The sequence below is a fragment of the Onychomys torridus genome, chromosome 18, assembly GCF_903995425.1.
Source record: "Onychomys torridus chromosome 18, mOncTor1.1, whole genome shotgun sequence".
Classification (NCBI taxonomy): domain Eukaryota; kingdom Metazoa; phylum Chordata; class Mammalia; order Rodentia; family Cricetidae; genus Onychomys; species Onychomys torridus.
This window is the reverse complement of record NC_050460.1, coordinates 15,550,608-15,572,477: the sequence shown is the minus strand read 5'-3', so window position 1 is coordinate 15,572,477 and position 21,870 is coordinate 15,550,608. Positions and strand designations below refer to the sequence as shown.

Here is a 21,870-nt window from a genome sequence, read left to right as displayed (position 1 = left end):
GTGTTTTCAGCCTGCCTTCCCACTTCACCCCGAGTTCTCTCAGCCAGTACCTTGTTAATACCAGCTTGATCAGGGAGCCTGTCAACACATTTGTATATTTTATAATAGCCATTCCAAAGACATGATGGACCCTGGAGTAATGTACTGTACTTGGCAGCAAGCGCTTCAGCTTTTGGGCACATATGCTTCAAATCTGAAAATATCATAGATATATATGGGAGTCTTTGTGGAGATCTGTAAGGCAAGCTGGTATTTAACGCAAAAGCAAACCCATTTGGAGCTGAAGCACTTTCCATTAGGCAGTTTGGCGGCTGTTCTATGAGGCAAACTCACAGTGCTCAATGGACACATTTCGATTAAATGCTGCTTTGCATTCTTCCAAAGATGGGAACAATAAGGACGTTTGTCAAAGGAAAAACTGCAGCGAACGATTTCATGTTGAACATCTGTACTCTGCAGTTCATTGTTTGCAAGAGTTTATTGACCATAATTTTGATGCATATAGGTTTTAAAGAGTATAAAGTATATTTATCTTAGGCGCCTATCATTTATTTGAGTCTTGGCTTATTTATTTCCATTTTTTTTCTGGACATTTTATTTATTTGGGACTGTCTAGAGATGGAAGAAAATATGGTTTGTGTAAAGAAACTTTTAGTTGTCTCTGCAAAATAAATGAGGAAAGGCACTGTTTTCATACAAAAGACTGAGCAATTGAATTGAAAATGTTAACACTAAATGTACTAAATCTTTATGATTCTTTTCAGCCTTAGACATCAAAAACAAATTCATAAACTTTAAAATCACTCTTTTAACTCTTTGTCCACCATGATGACATTTTTAGAGAGAAGTGTAACAGCTATTAATTAACAAAGAAATGTAGGTGTGGTGGATCAAAGGCAATTTATGGAACAGGGATGTGAGCTTGAGTTAAGTTGCCTACTTTAACTTTATGAATGGGTAGTTCATTAGAAAATGTAAGTTTTGTGTCTTTTCTTTTCAACTTTTTTCTTTTAATTCAGAGAAACCAAGGCCAAGGCAATCTGTCTTACTAAAGTAGTGTACTCTTCCAGTAATGATTTGATGACAGGCTGTTGTCATCTTGACGTGCTAGCTTAACTCTACTATTGCATTAATACAGATTCCCTAGATAGAGAGATCGACCCCCTAAACCAGTGGTTCCCAACCTTCCTAGTGCTGCAGTCTTTTAATACAGTTCTTCATGTTGTGGTGACCTCCAACCATAAAATTATTTCATTGCTACTTCATAACTGTAATTTTGCTAGTGATATGAATCATAATGCAGATAGCTGATATGCAGAATATCTGATATGTGATCCCTGTGTGGGCCATGACTCACAGGTTGAGAACCATTTCCCTCAACAGATAACAGAATTTATTTCTTGATATACATTCTTTTGATGTTGCTACTGTTTGAACCCAGGCTGTTTCATATGCTAGACAAGCATTCTACTACTAACCTATAAACACAACCCTTTGCTAGACATGTATCAAGAAAGTAGTCAAATGCATAGGAATATAAAATTACAATAAGGTATATTTGTGGCTACAATCTTACCATAAATTATATAATTTAACTCAAGAGTATTGATCACAACATATTTTATAGTATTGATATGTAGACTGCACACAAAGTTATCTATAATGGACAGTGTTTGGCATATTATGCTTTCAGTAAATGCTGTTTTATATTTTGCTTTGAATTATTTGGTTCCAGGGTTTGTCTAAGAAGAAATGGATAAATACCATGATCTTTTAAAAATTATTTTAAAATATTTTGCTTTATTATTTAATACCCTATTTCCAGAAAAGACAAATACATCATTCTGGCTTACATAGCTAACATCTTCAGTTTTCTGTTTGTTTATAGGATGTACCCAGGCAGAAGCACAGGATGGCTATGTGAGCTTCTCCAGATTGTCCGTCTTGATCTCTGGATCAAACTGGCGCTTGGTTTTTACTGTTACTTCCCCTCCAGGTAATTTCAGCATAGTGTTCTTTTATATCTATATTTTCTGAAAAAGTAACCCTTCTCCTTTGTAACTGGAATAAGCCATTTCATGAATAAGAAGCCATCATAGTTTTGAGAAGTTGACTTGGCCATACCATCAAGTAGAAGAAGAAAGAGCTTTTTAAAAATTAAGCCTCAGGGTGCACTTAATGAACAAGACTCCAAATGCACATTTTTCTGTAGATGTTAACATTTATGCTATGTCTCCCTTCTTTCTCTCCTTCCCTTCCTTTCTCTTTTTTTATTTAGTCCATATGACTTACACTCAATAGAAATTTATAAGTCAATTCAACTGTTGAATATTGTGAATCCAAATCTTTGGGTCCTGTTTTCCTCATCCTTTCTACAATGGAAATAAGCCCTGTTGACATTCTAGTACCTGAAAACACTCATAGAAGGCATGGGTAAATTGTAAAATGATCCAGTTATCCTTCATAAGTCATTTGAAAATGTCTGTCTTCGAATACATCTAATGGACACTTGTCTGTAAGTAGTTTAATTCATTATTGAGGGAACCAGGACAATAGCAATGGTATTCTAGAACATCCTTGAGCTAAAATGACATGTAAAGATATTCTTAAAGGCAGTTGTCAGTGGATATAGACAAAGCCATAACCATTGAGTGACATGTCCAAAGATACCTTTTATATCTTTACCAGAAAATAAATCATTTGTAATGTATTAATGTTCTCTGAAAAAACAAATGGTAAATATTAGCCTTTCTTTGATAAACCCAGATACCCAGGAAACTACTGGGAGAGGAAGATTGCTTGAGCCCAGGAGCTTGAGTGATAAGTGTGGACAGTATAGTGAGATCTCAATTTGTAAAATAAAATCTACTGTGGAGAAACAAACAAATCTTTCTGAAAAAAAAATGCTGCAGTATAGTATGAGGAGGATCTCAAATGTATTTTCCTTAATAGCAAGTTTAAAAACATTTTTCTTAACTACAGATCTATCTTCTGGTATGTAAAACTATCAAGTACTAATTCTGTGAGCCTTATTCTTTTAATGCCAGTGCATCTATCTCTATGAGGATGAGCACTGATTCATGAAGAAACATGCTTATTCACAGGATGTGGACATTTTGCCTTAAGCTTGAGTTTTTGAATATATATTTTTAAAGATTCAGATTTGCAGGGCACTGAGTAGTTTGTTCCAGATTTGTATGACATCATAGATATTTTTAATCTGTAATTTTCTCATTGGTAACTAAGGCTTGCCACATGCCTTATCAAGGGTATTTTAAGTAATTGACTATAAAAATGAATGTAAGAAGAGTTGCTGACAAAAATTTCCAGAACCACATATGATTTGGGCATTTCATTGGTGGATTACTGTTTTGTTTTCTTCCTCCTTAAAACTTGTAGATTCAAAATGACTCTGAATGTTTTCGCTAAACTATTCTTAAATATCATTATTAAATAATTGTCAAGGCTAAGTCTGTGAGGCAAGGCTTTGCATAGAGAGATTTTTATAACATTTAAATTAGAATAGATAGAAGCTTTAAAAAGACAAAAGAAAAGTAAATAATCCTGGCAGTAGGATCAGAATCCATCCCTTGTGCACGAGCAGGCCTTTTGGGGTCTACTTCCATGATGGGACACCTTGCACTGTCTTGAGGCTTGGACCTGCCTCTACTAAATGCACCTCCCCATGGGAGACCTTACCTTCTTGTAGGAGGGAATGAGGGATGGGTTGGGAGGAGGAGGCTGGAGAGGCAGGAGGAGGGAAGAGGGGGATCTTTGGTATGTAAAATGAATAAAAAAATTCCTTAATAAAAATAAATAAATAAATAAATAAATAAACGTAAATATAATCAAATACTCTGCTTCTGTAATCACTACAGACATAATGTTGATAAAGGTACTGATCCTAAGAGTGACACCTGTTCAAATACTCACTGTACCAGTGTCCAGAGATCTAACACTACAAAATAGCCTTCATATATAATTCACAATGGTATTTCATTTCTATATGAATCAAACAAAGATTCTAACATATGCTGTTGTTGATATTCTAATTTCTTAAACAAGGAACAAATAATCATTTTTATTTTGGAGATATAGTCATTGAGGAGCTAAGAAGTTATAGAGATCTGGTGTGTCTGTATGGAATCCTCTTGAGACCTTCCTATGCATTAATGAATCCTACTTCATCACTTATGCCCTTCTTGAGCTACTATTATTAGCTAACGGTGGTGCCTATAGGTTAGTAGTGATGCTGAGTTTCCACTTGGTCCTTCTGCATTTGTTGTCAAGGTCTGGGCCGTGATTCTTCTCACTGCTACCTGGAGCCAGGAAGTTCTTGGGTGAATCATGGGAGCCAGGATCTTTCTTTCCCCTTACCCTACCACATTTAATCTAAAGAAATTTTACCTGTAATTGGCATTTCTTAGGAAGACTCTCCAGAAATTCACGTGATTTATTCATCAAGTTTCCTTTCAAAAGTTTTATCTTCAGAGAGTCCTATTTGGACAACCCAGTCTGTGATACCTCCTCCTGACACCCACTACTGCTAATTCTGTCTTTTATCCTCCTCATTTCAGTTTTCTTCACAGCATTGGCCATTGTAGTTTGCATACATTGTTCTTGTTTGTCTATAGCTTGTGTGCTAGATCCCCTACTAGAACCTGAGTTTCTGCTTAAGTGAATATATTTGAGCAATATATCCCCAGATTATGGAAAAGTGAGTATATTGAGATTAATTTTAAGGTCATATTGTTAAAAATATTTGAAAGCCAGGGGTTTCCACCATAAAATTCTCTTATCATTCAGATTCCAGTTGGATTTCTCTGTCTTTAATTTCTCAGCCATTGTTGTTGACATGGTGATGATGTGTTTTACATGCCTTATGGAGTAATCTGTGTCCCTTGTGGTTCACATCACTTCTCAGCTTGGAATCTTCCCTTTATTACAATCCTGCATAGTCAGAATTCTATCTAGGGTATTTTGACTGACATTTAATGCCTATCAAAATTTCCCTGGCTTTCAATCTTTCACCTCAACTGCTGTCTGCTCCTGTTTCTGTTTATGAATGTGCTGGGTCTTTGAAGTCTCTTCCAGATCATTTTTTCCTTCAGAATGCTTCCCATGATCATATTTGTTTGTATTATTTGTTCTGGAATGCATTGCATTCTGAATTTATGCATATATTAAGTAGTTTATTAGCTCCTAAATACCTTAAATAAGTGCAGTGCAGGACACTATTAATTTTGGTTGACTTCCTTGAGCACCTAGTAAAATCCATTCCTCCCTCTTTGGGGTAACAGGCCTGATGCAGATGCTTATACCAAGCAGGTATTTGAGAATAAATAAGGTGAACTCAGCTCAGCCAAAATTACATGCTTGTAAAAAAGAGCCACTGTATGTGATGTTATTACAGGAGCTCTGGGAGCCCTGAGGTGAGTCATCCCAGAGTCAAGACATCCAACATCTAATTGTGGCTTCCAAACAAATTGTCAGGTTCACCCAAGGAAACCACAGCACAAAAATACATTATGTGATTTGAGTAGAGAAAATAACAGCTATTTTTGTTTTCTGTGAAACAGGGATTTTTTTAATTAGCTACTTGAAAAAAGGCCAGCTCCATGTCATGATCAGAAGCAAATAATTGTCTTGATTCTTTATTTTTAATATTTAGAATAATTGAATATGATAAAACATAAATGTAAAGCATGCTGTGTGATAAATTCTGATACATGTCCTCTCATGGAACTATCTCCACACTTAATACATTCTACTTCTGAAACTATAGACAAGACTTTTTAAAATGTTGTTTTTCAAATTTACTTGCGATTAAATGGGCCATTTCTATTTTTTTTCTTACTTGAAATCCAAGTATAGATTCCTGTAAGCAGCAGAATAGTCAAGATACAGATAATTTTCATTACTCCTCCAGAAAGTTCTGTCCTGAGAGTACACACTTCTTAGCATCTTGCCCACTTGCAAACACCAACGTCTTCTTTGTCTCCATTGTTTGGTCCTTTCTAGAATGTTATATAAATGGAATCATACAGAGTATGCCCTGTAGACTGCAGCTCTCTCAGCACATTGCATTTGATTTTAACTTTAGTCAATAGAAGTTATTTACCATGCTCCCCATACACATTTCTTCATCATTTTCTCTTAGAGGCTGAGTGGGCAGACAGTTGATTCTCTGGATCAACTGTTTGTTTATTTCTTCTTTTGAAGTACATTTGAGTGTTTTCTGAGTTTGGGTAGACATGAATAGAACTACCACAAATATTTGCATCTAGATTTTTTTAATGTTCCTAAATAAATTCTTTTGTGCCCCATTTTTATACATGTTAATGGGATGAGAATCACATTTTTGAATGTACTGAGAATATGTGGTTTTAGGTAATTCTTAGAGAAGCTCTCTCTCTCAATGAGAAGTTCCCCAACTTGCCCCATCACCCACAGCCAGAGCAGCAGTGTCTGCAGCTGCTCACAAGGTTCCCTGATAGCAATGTTCTTAACTCTGGGAAGACTGTTAGCACTGTATTTGCAGAACATGTGACCTGGTGTGAAGAAAACTTTAAGTAAATCCAACAAACTTCAATTTTCAAATTCATTTGTTTGTTTGGATATATAAAACTGTACCATCTGGGCTGGATGGATGGCTCAGTCATTAACACAACTTGCTATTTATGAAGAGAACCAGAGTTCAGTTCCCAACCCCCATGTCAGGCAACTTACAGTTGCCAGCAATTCTAGAAGATCTAGTATCCTAATATTGGCCTCTGCTGTCACTCACACACAAGTGCTCACACACTCACACACACATACACACAAGCACAAATAAAAAAAATAAATCTTTTAAAGTACTATTTACAGGCTTTGTATGATTTGAGATGGAGGGGGTTACTTTGTGGGCTATAGACAGATTCCAGATTCCCATAATTTGATTTTTATTTATTTGTGATGAGTTTTCCCTCTTGTGACTATTGTCCAAATGAGTAGTTCCATCCATTCTGGAACCAAGAACATGTTTTCTCATTACTAGCCCATGAGAGTGAATGAAGTTATAATTTTGTAATGACAGAGAAAGTAGGTCTGAGCATCAAATTAAGGACTCAGAAGGACTTCTCATCATGGTGGACAGAACTGAAAAGAAAGGTTATGACTTCTTATTGTCATCTTACACTTCTTCCAGAATGTGGAAGTTGAATTTATCATTGATTCATTTGCTTAATAACTTCAAAGAAATACTTTTGACATGCCTGCCCTGTGCTAGATATTAATATCTTAATGTTTTATTGGAACTGTTTTTATTTCCTAAACAGGTGCTAATTTTACAGCTCGATCCAAGACCTTTGCTGTCTTACCTGTGACCCACAAGGAGAGATCAACAATCATCCTGGCCTTGTCCCTGTGTTCAGTGGTGTCATGGCTGGCTCTGAGCTGTCTCGTTTGCTGCTGGTTTAAGAAAAACAAAAATAGAAGTATGTAGCTTGGGGGAGGGGGTTGATGAAAATACATCATGTATAATTATGTATAATATATTAATGATTTCAAAGAGAAATCTTATGGCTTTTTGTGATTTATACAATTACATGGATCTCACTGTTTCAATTAACATAATAAAGATAGGGACTGCTTGATCTTTAATATTAACAACTATATTAAATTATTACATTTATTGACCAGGTTCTAAGTATATTAGATCAATAAGTTCACTAATTCCTTAAACAACTTATTGACAGTGATAGTGACTATTATTCCTATAGTGTAGGTATTGGAGAGTAAGGTCCAGTAAATACCTTTTGTATTGTCGCACACCATAGGAATATGGTTTGGCTACACAGCCTCATCTTTGCAAGTGTTCCTGCCAGAGGCATGTTAAAGAGCTGGGTTAGGAATGCAGCTCACTACATATAATGGCCTAGCATGCAGCCCTGGGTTTGATTATGAGAACCTAATAAAATTGAACATGGTTGGTCACATCTATAATCCTAGTACTCACACTCTAGAAGTGAAGACAGGATGATCACATGTTCAAGATCACACTTGGGCACATAACCTTGAGACTATCTTGGCACATAATTGTGAGACTCAAAGAAGAAAAACACAGAGGCAAGCTCTGGAAGGAGGTAAGTGTAGAAGGTTCTCCTTAGCAGTGAAACGTTGTCAGTTGTTTTTATACTCTTTACTCTTTGCTGCTTTGGCTCTTTGGGGGCCCTGCCACCCAGCTCCCAAATAAGTCACACATAGAGTCTTATTCTTTCTTATGAATTCTTGGCCTTAGTTTGGCTTGTTTCTAGTCAGCTTTTCTTAAATTTAAATTATCCCATCTACCTTTTGCCTCTGGGCCCTCTCCTTTTCTTACTTCTGAAATCTTACTTTCACTCTTACTCCGTGACTGCCTGTGTAGCTGGGTAGGTGGGCCCTGATGTCCTCCATCTTCTCTGGCTGCTTCTTCCTTCCTCCTTCTCCTCCCAGATTTATCCTTCTTTTTATTCTCTCTGCCTGCCAGCCCTACCTATTTCTCTCTCTTGCCTTGCTATTGGCCACTCAGTTCTTTATTAGACCATTTAGATAGACACAGTAACACAGCTTCACAGAGTTAAACAAATGCAACATAAACAAAAGTAACACACCTTCAAATACAACTCTACAAGAGTGAAAAGTCACAGAAATCATGTGCCCCTTTGATCATTTCCCCAGAAGCAGAATGCCATGGTTTTATGTTAACATGCACTTTGAGGGGCGTCTCAAGTGGACCTTCTTATCATTCTCCCCCAGTTTTCGTGAGGAAGAGAGGAAAGGCAGATGTGTCATCAAAAATCCTTTCCTGACAACTAAACATAATACTATGGATCTTTGTGTGTACTGAAGAAATAATAGTGATATGAGGAGCCAGCATGAAACCACAACCTTAAGCAATTACTACCTAAAAAGTGTCCCAGTGACTAAAGGCAACAGGATAGGATTCAAATACAGGTACCACAGTGGACATAGCCTGCCCTGACTACTAAGATGTTCACTGTGTTTGGACTTTCAAGGGCTATTTGAGAGAAGGACAGCCCTAATTGAAAAATACCATATCTGACAGCATGCAGCCTGAAGACTGTCGCTCTTCCCACCCTGGTGACCAGGGCTGGATAAGCTACTAGCAAAATCTTCATCTTTCTTAAAGAGAGTACAGTCTCAAAGTAGTTTTGAACTGTATTGCTTGTGATGTGTTGGACTGCAGTTTCTATTCTGTTTAGTGTTTAAATCTGCAGTTAGTTCTATGAACATTCTGTGTGTATTTATGTGTCTATGTGTACATGTGAGTATGTGAGTATGTTTGTGCATGATGTGTGTACATGTGTACATATTTGAGTATGTGTGTGTTTGTGCATGTGTATTTGTTTATGCATGTATATTCTTATGTGTGTGTGTTTGTATGTGCATGTGTGTTCTTGAATCTATGTATTTGTACATATGTGTGTGTGTGTGTGTTTGTGTATATTTGTGTATATGTGTTGAGTGTATATATTAATGTATGGTACTTTCTAGTTTGTAAGTAGATTGTCATGATCTGTTATGTCATATGATCCCATGAGTTAGGTAATATAATTCTCACTCTTAATTTAATACCTAATTCCACTACCCACTCACAAGTCACTCACTAGACCTTGTGAATTCCATGACTCAGTTCTAGAAGTAGATTTTTTCCCAACAGTTATCAGTATATAAGTTGTTCATCCCAGTCCCTGTTCTTTAAATCTGTCAATATCTGTGGGTTCATTTCTCTGTACTAAATTTTATTTTTCTAGGAAGTTGTAGACTCATATTTAAAAATGATGAAGCTCTTGGAAGGAATTTGATAAAGATGGCAGTAGTTTATCTACTTGAGTGCTTCCTTATATATAGTGTGCGTTCTGTGCTTTTTGAATCTAAAGTTAACAATCATTAATTTCTTAGAATAAAAGACATGCTCATTCTCAACTTTCTGGTAGAAAATAATTCCCCAACTCAGTGATTCATCTAGTTTTCAATTTTGCTTTGTCTCATGGCCTCATTCAACAGTGATTAATTACTGAGAACTCAAGCAGCTTTTGTCTGTATGTGCTCTATCTATCAGTATTTCTGTGTTAGAAGTTGAAACAGAGTATTTAAATTTTGCAAATTAATTTATTCAAACTTAATAATAATGCATGTATTGCTTATAAACATAATTAACCTTTTGCTTTAAAAATACTACATGTTAAAAATTATAGTGAAAACTGCTGTATTTTCTAAGCCTTTCTACTGACTTACTAATTAGAATTTATAGTAGCTGCTGTGTATAATATTATGATAGAGATATTTAACCTGAACTGTGTGAAGATATCCAGTCTCACACAGACAAAGAATAAGAAGTATGATAGTCGACTTTTGTATGTTGGATACAGTTTTAGCATCCATCTAAACTTGACAAAGTGAGGAGTATTTTTGTCTTTAGATGTCCATTTTAACGTGCTATTTGTATTTTATTATATGAAAGATAGTAGTCTCCTTTGCAGTTTATTCTTTATAAAGTATTTTTTTATTTTGTACTTTAAATGGTGCTTTTACCCATGCATGTCTTGGCCACATGAACATCATTTTAACAATTCAAGCAGTCTTCTAAATGTCAACAAATTTTATTCTACAAATTAAAAAGAATTTTTGTTAATATCATCATGAATCTTTAAGAACTGGAAATCTTAGAGCTAGAGAGATGATTCCGCAATTTAGAACACATACTGTTCTTGTAAAGGACTCAAGTTTGGTTCCCAGCACCTACATCAGACAACTAGAAAATGCCTGTAACTCCAGCTACAAGGGATCCAATATCTCCAGTCTCTGTAGACACCTGCACATAGCCACACACAGATAAGCAAACATAAACATAATTTAAAATGATATAAAATATTAGAAATCAATTAGAAATCTGTAAAATTTGTGACTATTAATGCCTTTCCCAAAACTCTAAGTTTCCAGTGTATCTTAAATTCTCACACTGACAACAACTGATATAAAAGTAAATCATAATTGTTTTGCAAATCTTCCAACTGCCAAAGTATGCAAAATGTGTTTCCCCCGGTGATTCATTCTAATTATTTGATTGAAAATTATGTTTTGTACAAACATCAGTTAGTTCAGCTTGAAGTTCAACCACCAAATTCCTTTTCCTTTAGAAAATTCATTCTATGCATTTTGTATTACATTTTATTTATGTGTGTGTATGTGTGATCATGTGTTCTCACACATTCATGTTTGTGTATCTGAGTGTAGAGGTACAACTGCCATGTGGAAATCCTAGAATCTCCTTATGTCAGTCTTCACTTCCCACTTTGAGACAGGATGATCTCTTACTGTTGGTCACTGGGTATGCCAAGCCAGCTGGCCTGCTGCCTTCCTGGGACTTGCCTGTTTCCACCTCACATCTTAATGTAGGAATGCTGGGATTCCATATGTTTGCTAACATGTCCTGCTTTTGTGGGCTCCAAACATCTGAATTCACATCCTCACACTTAAATAGCAAATACTTTATCACTGAGCCAACTCATCAATCCATGAATGTATTTTAATGTTTATATCTAATGATGAACACGTCAAAATGAAGTATCCTTTTAGTCAGGGATAGGTGGAAGATGAATGTACCAATGTCAATTCCTTTGTTCTGTTGCTGTGTTGGTCAACATCATGTTACTACAATGGCATTCTTGAAGCAAATAACTTTAAAATGGAAGGTTTATTTAACTCATAGTCTTAAATATTTAAGTTTATAGTGAGGCAGTTCCATTGATTTGGACTCTGGTCAGAGCTGCAGGTACAGCCCATTATGATGGGAGCATATGTGGTAACAAGTACCCACATCCAGGACAGAAGGAGAATGGGATTGGGTGTAATTAAGTTACACAGTGCTCTTGGAGGGCATGTCCTCAGTGATCTAAGGATCAAGGCCCCATTTCTCAGCTGGTATGTTTAATTGGCAGGTCATGGGCTGAATGTGACCATAAACAGCTAAGGATAGTTGTGACTATCACCCAACAAAAAGTCATAAGACTACTTAAGTCATTATGAAATACTTTTTTGATATTTCAAAAAGCTTGCTTAAATGGCCCTTAACAGTGAGCTTTATAGATGCCAATGTTGTATTTCACAATCATAGAGATGGGTACTCCCAAGAGTACCATTCTGTGCATTAGGGTTTCAATCATAGGCCTCTAAGGGGTGTCCTCACCAATGTCCAAACAGGTTAACAATGGGTGAAAATTCTAATATACTCTTTGTAAATTTTTTGGATCCTTCCATTAAATCTGTTATTTATTTACAATTAAAAGCTTAATAACTTTTGTTAGTAAATTGGTCTTGTCCAATTGAAATATAACATAAGCTATACAGTGAAATACATAGTAAGTATAGTAATTTTCTAATTAGCCTCCATCCTAAATAGCCAAAATATTATTTCAATGGTAGTGAATGTAAAATGATTGGATATTTTGCTTTTCTCTAAATCAGGTGTGTATTTATAATACAGCTCAACTCAAGCCAGCTGTGTCTCAAGCATTCCAAAGGAACGTGTGGCTGCTATTGTATCAGATAATACAATTTTATATCATAAAGTTAGTCATCAGTACATTTTTTTATGGAATCATCTCTTATGCTCTAGGCATATTATATATACTCTATTAAATATGTATCACAATTGGAAAGGATAGGAGTGACAGAAATAACGACATTTAGGTCCTTCTTGTAAATAAAAATGTCTTCTAATCTGACAATACAATAGAAAAAAAACCCTTTTTTTTTCATCAATACAGAAATAAAACCTGAAGACATATCTGAATCCCAGGCTAAGGATCAAAAGAACATCCATATCTCTTCCAAACACCAAGGAGGACTGCAGGTAAAGACAGCAAAGGAAGATACCGCAATGGGGGAAGGTAAGCATGAAGCAGGGGAGATGATTGTGGACTAACGGTGGTTCCTCCTTCCCTGGTGTCAGGTTATGTAGGGGTTTAGCTCACAGACGCTTCTTTGGTTTTTCATTTCTTTTTCTTAATTAAATAATACCCCAGTTCAGGAAGACACGAGTCCACCTGATTCACTCAGCTAGTAGCCAGTTATTTGAAAAGACGTTTATATATCTTTTCTTAGAAAAAGATTATTGGTTTCACATTTGAGTTTGTTTAACAGAGAGACAGGAGAGCCAGAGTACAGGCATGTAATTTTCCCCTTGGCTGTTGCAAAGCTGCCAATTTGGCAACATCACTGAGTTTGGAAAAGCAGAGAGTGTAGTTGCCAAATGCCCACTGTGAAAATTAGATTTAGCGTCGTCGAACCCTCAAGAAGTGAGTCAGTGTTGCTTAACCTGCTTTGTTGTTTCCTGGTAGTTAACAGTGTGTGTTGTTTGGTGTGCTCTGGTGTGTTCTCTGACTTCTTCCACAGTCAAGTTACCATTAGAATTGATGTAAATCAGAGAAAGTGAAGCCTTTGCCTCAATTGAGGGTTTGGCTTCTAGCCTGCTAAGGGTGTACAATGGGAATGCAGTGACCAGAGCATATGAGCTTGCCAAGTATGGATACTGTGTATGAAAGATATTCACATAATTTCCATGACTCAATGTTTTTAAACATATGTTCTAAATACAAAAACAATTCTAGTTTTCCTAAGAGTCAAATAACATATTTTCAAATAAAAAAGGAATGCCAGTTTTAGTGGTTTTGAGTTCATGTTTGACCAAAATCTGTCAGTCTGAAATTATATTTTAATGAGCTTTTCAGTTGGGTGCATGCAGGTGAATGCATGTATGTGTGTCTATGTGTCTGTCCATGTGTGTGCTTACACATACACATAGCAGATTGTACCATTTCCCATAGAGGAAATATAATTTTTATTTTTTCAAAGTAGCCAGCTATATAGCAAGTCTTTCAAACTATTTTAAATAAATAATAAAAGTGATAATTAAAAAAAATAATAATAATGATAGGGAGTAGGTGTGAACTGGGGATGTGGTAGTATAAGAAATGGAGAGACAGAAAAGGACACAGGAATTCTTTGTAGATTCCACATCAAGCCATAAAGAGCTGGGGTGCTCATCCAACTTCTTAAATGAGAAAGCATCTTGTCCTCTATTGCACGCCATTCAGGGTTGTTTGCAATTGCCTCTGACTCGAGCTGCTACATTTTTCAGCAACTCACCTAATATGGTCATCTACATGGCTCACAGTCTCCTTGCTTAAATTAATATTATTAAACACTCTACAGTGACTATGTTTTATGGAATAGTTTACTAATAAATTATCAGGGATTAGATAAGGAATAGGGCTTCTGGGGATCAGTTTAAACTGAAGAGATGGGAGCAAAGAGGTGATTTTATTAGGACACCCAAGTTAAAAATAGATGTATCTGAGCCCTCCCGAAGGACTGCCCTGGGTCTGTTTCATTGTCTTCCAAGCTTTGTGTAGATCTTAAAAACAAAAAGACCTAATTATTAAAAGCTTTAAATATGTTTGGTTTTATTCCACTGTCTACCTACCATTTTAGTTTTCTTCTTCCCTCTGTGTTTTTAAACTTTCATCATTTATTAATAAAGTAGTTGGCTTTTTCCTACCACTGCCTTCCTTCCATAAGGATTCCCTGAATGCTGAAGATCATTTAGATGGTGGGGATGAATTTAGATATTAAGCTCATTATGCCAACACTACTAACAAAAATGTCACACATGCAAGAGTGGAATAAAGGCATAAAGTGTGAAGACAGAGCCCTCAGAACACATCACTGCCAAGGGTTTCGACACACTGACGCCGTCTTTCCGAGTTCATATATAAGGCTTCTCTAGTTCATATATAAGGCTTCTCTTCTACTCCCCAGACTTAATAAATTCCCGTTGTCAGATGAGGGGGCAGGAGAATGTGACAATTGAGGTTATAGAACCACAGAGTCAAACGGACTGGGTTTAGTTCTGAATACCCCTTTTGACAGACTTTCTGTCCTCAAGCTTGACAACTAACTTCCCCGTGCCTTTCAGTTTCCAAATTGGTAAAATTGTCCTAATAATACTGTTCACAATTAGGTCTCTTACATAAATTGTACATGAGTTAAGAAAACTAATACCAACAAAGAGTTAAGAAAACTAATACCAACAAAGATCACAGGGCACATCATATCATACAGTGAATTTGCCATGTGCTATGTATTGTTGGGTTTTCTCATGACTATGCAGCATTCACTCAACTTGACATAGCTCACATTCTCTGCCAATTGAGTCCATAGGTGCTACATACTAGTCTTCATACAGCTTTCCCTAGTCTACATTCAAATAAAAAGGAAATGGTTTTCTTATTGGATTGAGACACCCTGAATATGTGCCTCCACTGTAACACCTATGGCTTTGAGAAACTCCTTGTGTGAGTGACTGCTTCTTTCCCAAAGAGCAGCTCTCAGCCACAGCCATTTTGTCACCTAGACATGATGACTGACTTACCATGGTCTTGCAGAGAAGTGTCTCAGTTGTAAAACTCAAAGCAGTATGACTCTGTCTTTCCCTCACTGCCAGAATTCTGGGGACAATTAGTTTCATTTGCTTTGAAGGACATTTGCAAGGTGTGGAGAAAATCTCACCCATAACTTAGTGTGTGGAGACTGAGGGTACTGGAATGCTACATGACACCTGTTGCAAAGCCCACAGCAGAAATGACCCGGTTGAAAATGGCAAAAGTATCAGGAATTAGAAATCTTAACATGAAGCTCTTCCTCATCTTTGCTACACTTTGGCAAGAACCAAGTAGAATGAATGACTAGTGAAATTTAGTATGCCTCCCCCCATGATCCTAAATATTAATTTATGGCATGGCATCAACTAAATATTAATTTACATATCATTTTGTGTAATTCCAATGAGTTGCTATGTGGTTCCCTGTCTTACATCAAATTGTAACATTTTGGGGACCCAATATTAGGGACAATTAGGGAAGGATTTCAGTCAGTGAAGTAGAATGAAATCACAGCTAACAAATATGTGATTAAAGAATGTAGCTATGACACTGAATGCTAAGGGGGCAAAGAGCATTATCTCAAATGACACATTTAGCCCCTCCAGGTCCTGAATTATATTATACTGTTTCAAATCTCATTTGTTAGGGGCCTGGTTGTCCACTGTGCAGAAACTGGTTCACAGACACGCCAGAGAAGGGGTCTTGCATTGCTGTCAAAGCTCAGACCTGTATTGCATTTTGTTCTCTTGTTCCCTTTCACTGGTACAGAAGTCTCCCAGGCTTCACTTCTAAGTTCTGTGTCTTTCTTAGTTCAGTCTTCCTCATACTTCCTTTTGCTTGCTTGCTGAATTTTATCAATTTGGCTTCTTTTTTTTTTTTAAATGCTTGATCGACCTACCTTTTTTCTTCATTTCATGATCTCTTTAGTGCAGCCACATTTACTATCCTTCAAGCCCATGTCTTCTTCCTCTCCCATCACTGTTACCTTCAGTGACAGTGTCCTCTGTGTACAGCATAGGCACCCTTTCAAAATGTTCACATATGTGTCCACATAACTAGCTCCTCCTATTTCTCCAAACTCAAAATTAAACACTTACCAGATTCCTTTATCTAGCAGTAGTTACACCATTCCGCTTTTGTCTACTTAATGCACAGACTAATTTGTGTCTATCTTACCATTTGATATAAATTTATATCTTCTCTAAACAGAACCTCTTCCACCACAGTAATTATTGTACTAAAAACAACTGAGAAAGACAGGTAAGACCTTTCTTTAAGTCCCAAGGAAAGGATAATTGTATTTGGAAACCACTAACAGCATCTCTATATCACATAAAAACTAGGAGTAAATATTTTCTATTTTAAAAGCATGAGTGAAATCTAGCATAAAATAAGTTCAAACATATACTAACTGAAAAATTCCTTGCTATACAATATTGCATTAACAGTAAAACTTCATATTCCCCACTCAAATAATGACAAAACAGATAATTTAGTCATATCTTACAAAACATTTTTGACATTGTAGTACGTAGGCAGATGTAAATCAAAACTAAAAAGACAATATTGGAGACTATTTATAGATTATATTGACATTTAAAGCTGACCCTTTTCTTGGTAAATTTACCCCAGTTTAGTGATTTCATTAGAACAACATAAAGTGAACTAATATAATAAGCTAGCAGGATGCAATTGGGAAGTATAATGAAGTTGGCTTAAATATGTGATTAGCTTTGAAGAATATTAATGAATGATATGGTGAACCTATTAAAAGACTATATTTTGCCAAACAGTTTAAAGAAATACTTGAATATATTCAGGGATGATGATATGTCCACTACTAAATAGATTTAGTAATTACAAAGACCTGTTAACTTATTTTAATTTAATTTCAATCATTTTATACAATGTTGAATGGTATAAGATGATTCTAAATTTCATCATAAGGTCTAAACCAATGAGAAAGAGGCAATCTTCTAAAATAAATTAAGTAAACTGATGCCATGGCAGTGGAAATGTTAAGATCTAGCAGAGAGGCGAAATTTATGTTACTACTCTTAAGATCATTTGATACTAATACAAATGTGTATATATATATATATATATATATATATATGCAGTATATGTATGTATGTATGTATGTATGTATGTATGTATGTATGTTTAGAAACATAATCTATGAAAAATCAAAACAAAATAGAGCTGTAGAGAATCTCACTGGTAAAGAGGAATAGAAGAGAAAGTATAGTGATACGTGTATGAAGATGACACAATAAAACCCATTACTTGATAACGTTAACATAAAAACATTCAAAAGCAAAACAGCATACACATGAAACAAGTCAAGTTGATTATTTAGAGTATTACCTATGTCTATATTTTTAAAAATTGAAACAACAAAGTAAATTTCACAAACATAAATTATCTGAATAAATTGGCCAAATGTATCCAGTGGTAGAGTGTCTCCAAACCAATAAAGTGCAGGACACTTGCGACATTATGTGAGAGACTAAATATATCCCTGCCTTTTTTTCCCTAAATTTCTTGACTTTCTGATGAACAATGTATTGCTTATTAAAGTAAGCAATAATTTCCACATGAAGAAATAGGGAAACCAGACAGAACACAGGCAAAAGTGTTTACTAACTGTGTATGCCTTCTGTGACATGTGGTCAAGGTTTGCAGCCTTGTTGACAAGTAAGGAGTGGATTCCTTCTACTAATTGACCTCTGCCTTAGTCCCCAGGAGCCTTATATAAAACTATTGAGCTGAGAACTCAAGTGACTCAATACTGAACACCATACACAGAGAGGGTTAAGAAAAAATATGAACATTTCATATGGAGATAGTGAGCCATGGGCACCTGTTGCTAAGACTCATGCTGTAAAACCAGAAGAAAGAAAATACTAGTGAAAGGATGCTCACTCAGAGCAAACTCAAGTGAAAGGCTTATCATGTGCTTGATGTTAGAGAAAGGATGCTCACTCAGAACAAACTCAAGTGAAAGGCTTATCATGTGCTTGATGTTAGAGAATGGATGCTCACTCAGAGCAAACTCAAGTGAAAGGTATACCATGTGCTTGATGTTAGAGAATGTTCTAAAAGCCAAAAGAGACTAAGAGAGCTGGAGAAGTTCTAGCTAGCTATGCATGCACTCAGAAGGTCTTCAACACAATGAGTCTTTATCTTGGTAGAACAGAGATAGATATTGCCCATATCTTATCCCATTCTTCCTGAAGCATCATCACATCTGATAATGAATGCTAAGAAGCATAATTGAGTAATCTGAAGTCATGTTTCCATTGTAGTGGAGACCCATGAACAAGGCCTATGTGGGAAGAAGGCATGTTAATTCTTATGTTTTGATACTCACTATCCTTCCTTCCCTAAAACCCAAACATTCAAACATTCAACTGAATGCCCTAGGATACATATCTGCCATAAATTCATTTTTTATCTAATTTGTCTGAGATCTAAGCTTCCTGTGGAGGTCTAAGATCAAAGGAGCTGATTCCTTCTGATGTTGGCAGTGACATATAATGTGTGCTGACTTAGTTCTGTCTATAAGCTCACAGTGGGAGGTGGCCAGCCTCTCTGGGCACCTTTACACTATGAATTTTCCTTTCAGCTGGGGAGTCTGTCAGGTGTGCTGCTGATTGGCGCTGCTATGTAAATAATTCATGAGAGATTTTAAAAATGTTTAGCAAAAGGAAGCTAGACTTGCATTAGTCTTTTTTAAAATAGATACAGAGTTGAAAAACAAGAGGGTAGGGGGATTTCCAAGGAAGGACTTTCAAAACCAGGCTAAGAACATCGTCTTCAGTGGGCTGAGAAAAAGTGTCTTGTGCTGTTTGACTCCTCAGGTATGTAGTGATATTGATTTTTGTCAGGGGATTAAAATTTAAAACCTATTTTTCTTTTAAAGCATGCTTCTATATGGTAATTTATTATTCTTGTTGCTTGGTTATTTGCTGATGCCGATAAACCCCCTTTTCCTCCTGGTGAGAACAGTAGTTGTGGAGATGATACCTAGTCTAGTAAAGGCTACAGGAGGGATCACGATGACTGTGCAAAGTTGAGGACAGGAAACATTTCCTCCCTCAAAGGTGTTCTAAAACCTTAGAGGAAGAAGGGGCCTCCACACAAGTGAAGGTGCCAATAACAGAGGCAGCTGCACAGGCCAAGAGAGGCACCCCAGTCAGTGTGCACCGAGATATAAATCAATGTAGCTGAGCTGTCAGAAGAACATGTCAGGAAGGAGTTGAAGACCCTGTAGGAAAACTAGAGTAACCAGAAAGCTCCTATAGCTCTCAGCAAGAGAGTTAGGTAACTCCAGCAGATAAATGACAGGCAACAAGACAATGGAAAGGGATAGAGGAGATATGAATAGCATGTGCTTCTCAGATACTAATCCATGCATTGTGGAAATAACGTAAGCAGTAAGATTTCTTCTCATTTTTCTTCCCTGAATGAAAAGCATCATTCATTAGTTTGTTGGAGCCCTTGCTTTTTTTAAAAAAAAAATATATTCATGTCATTTTTCAATCCACCATTAGACTGGATTGAGGTTGAAATTGGTACTTTGTGACCTGTTTCTTATGTTAAAATAAAGATGTGCTGTCTCCTAACAAAAACCAAGGGAACTTGTGAACTGGAGCTATATCATGTACCAGTTAATCAATCACCATTGACAATGAGTACCAAAGAGTAAAGGACTGAAGAGGAATAGCAAGATAAATGGACACTATCTACCTCCCAAGAATTTGGACAGATCTCTCATTTTTTAAAACAATAATGCACATAAAAGGTATCCTTTTGCATACATGAAATTGTCTGATACATTTGAAAATAGTATAAAATTATGCAGGTAGAGACAGGAGATACTAAGTCTTAAGATGACCATCACACAGCCAGCTAGGAGAAGAGGATAGTGAATGTACACCATCTCTTTCAACATTTTATTTGCTTCTCAATTCTCTGTGGTTGTCCAAATATTTACATAGTACTGTGTGGCCTTTGCTTTACAGAGTCTGTATAACCAAATACTTGAATTTTTCCATAAGGTCTATTCCTGCTTTATTTGTGAGCTTAGAAAGCTACTTACTTTGTGTCTTAACTTCTTTACAATTAAAGCAGAGATAATAACACCCTATACAACAGAAAGTTGTTTTAAGGACAAAATTGTATGTGAAAATAGTATGGAATATATGTTGACTTTTATCATTGAAAATATGTATTAATTTAGATTATTAAAGCAAATTTTGGGAAGAATTACTAGGTTTTTTTTTTAATTCAACTTATTTAATACATATGTTGGTTGGTTTAATGCTTAGCCTTGGTTGTGATATGGATTTCAAATTTGACCCATGTTTATAATTAAAAATACCTGTTAACTTAACAACATTGCCTGAGTGATTTTTTTTCTGAGAATGATATAATCACATTTTTGTTACATGGCTAATATCAATTACAAAATGAGTATGAAGTCTAGTACTTTTTATAAAAAAATATTTCTAAATTTATATGGAAATTGGTGAATAGATGTCATTCAATCTTTTATTCTTTGACTATGCTGCCAGGATGGCCAAATATATAACTCATGTAAACCGTGTAATCTGATTAAAAACTAAGTCGATTCTTCCCTTATGTTTCTTTTTATAGATATGAGAATGAAGGTCATGCAGGGAAGGCAGAACCAGTTTCCCCAACAGTCAATGGATGGAGTGTCCAAAAGAAACGTTAGTCGCCGCGCTGTCCCAGAGGAAGGAGCTGCTACACCTGCCCCGAAGACTCCCAGAATCACATCCCAGGGGCTCACCTGTGTTCCAGGATCTCTGGCTCAGCAGCTGACCCTGCAGGAGCCTGGGAATTGGAAGGAAGCCCAAAAACAATTGCTCAGATACCAGCTGGCAGGGCACAATCAGCTGCTCCTGCTATGCCCGAACCTCAGGCGAGAGAGGCAGCAGGGTCAGGAGTCTAGCCAGCTGAACAAAGGGAGTGATTGCGTGGGGCTTTACCCAGAGAAGGGCACTTGTGTTCCCTCTGAGACTGTCTGCCTCCACACAGCACCATCAGAAACTATCCAGTAACAGCTCTGTGTGTGGAACAGTGTGGGTGTTTGTAAAAAAGGGGGAAAATGTTCAAAATTATTTCTACATGGTAAATGGGGGAGAAGAGGCCTGATATGGCAGGACAATTACAGGGGAATTTCAATCTTTTGACTTTAATATGGAACACAGTCAGAGAAAGGCTTGTAGACTGAGACTGTGGCTGATTATGTCTCTTGTACCTATCTTTGATCCTACCCAATTTCAGCAAATAATAGGCTCTCAAACACTTGCTGATGTTTTAGTAGGTTCAGACTTGTTGCAATGCAGCCAACTTT

The 21,870-nt window shown here is 36.3% G+C and overlaps 1 protein-coding gene across 1 annotated transcript in view; it reads left to right on the top strand.

The window, feature by feature from the left end:
- Pkhd1 (PKHD1 ciliary IPT domain containing fibrocystin/polyductin) overlaps nt 1-21,574 on the top strand; it is a 458,933-nt gene extending 437,359 nt beyond the window's left edge. Inside the window, exons 63-66 of the mRNA XM_036168402.1 lie at nt 1,889-1,996; nt 7,317-7,475; nt 12,810-12,932; nt 21,147-21,574. Coding sequence (XP_036024295.1) covers nt 1,889-1,996; nt 7,317-7,475; nt 12,810-12,932; nt 21,147-21,574 — 818 coding nt within the window. The remainder of the gene's footprint in view (nt 1-1,888; nt 1,997-7,316; nt 7,476-12,809; nt 12,933-21,146) is intronic.
- Nucleotides 21,575-21,870: the final 296 nt, after the last annotated feature.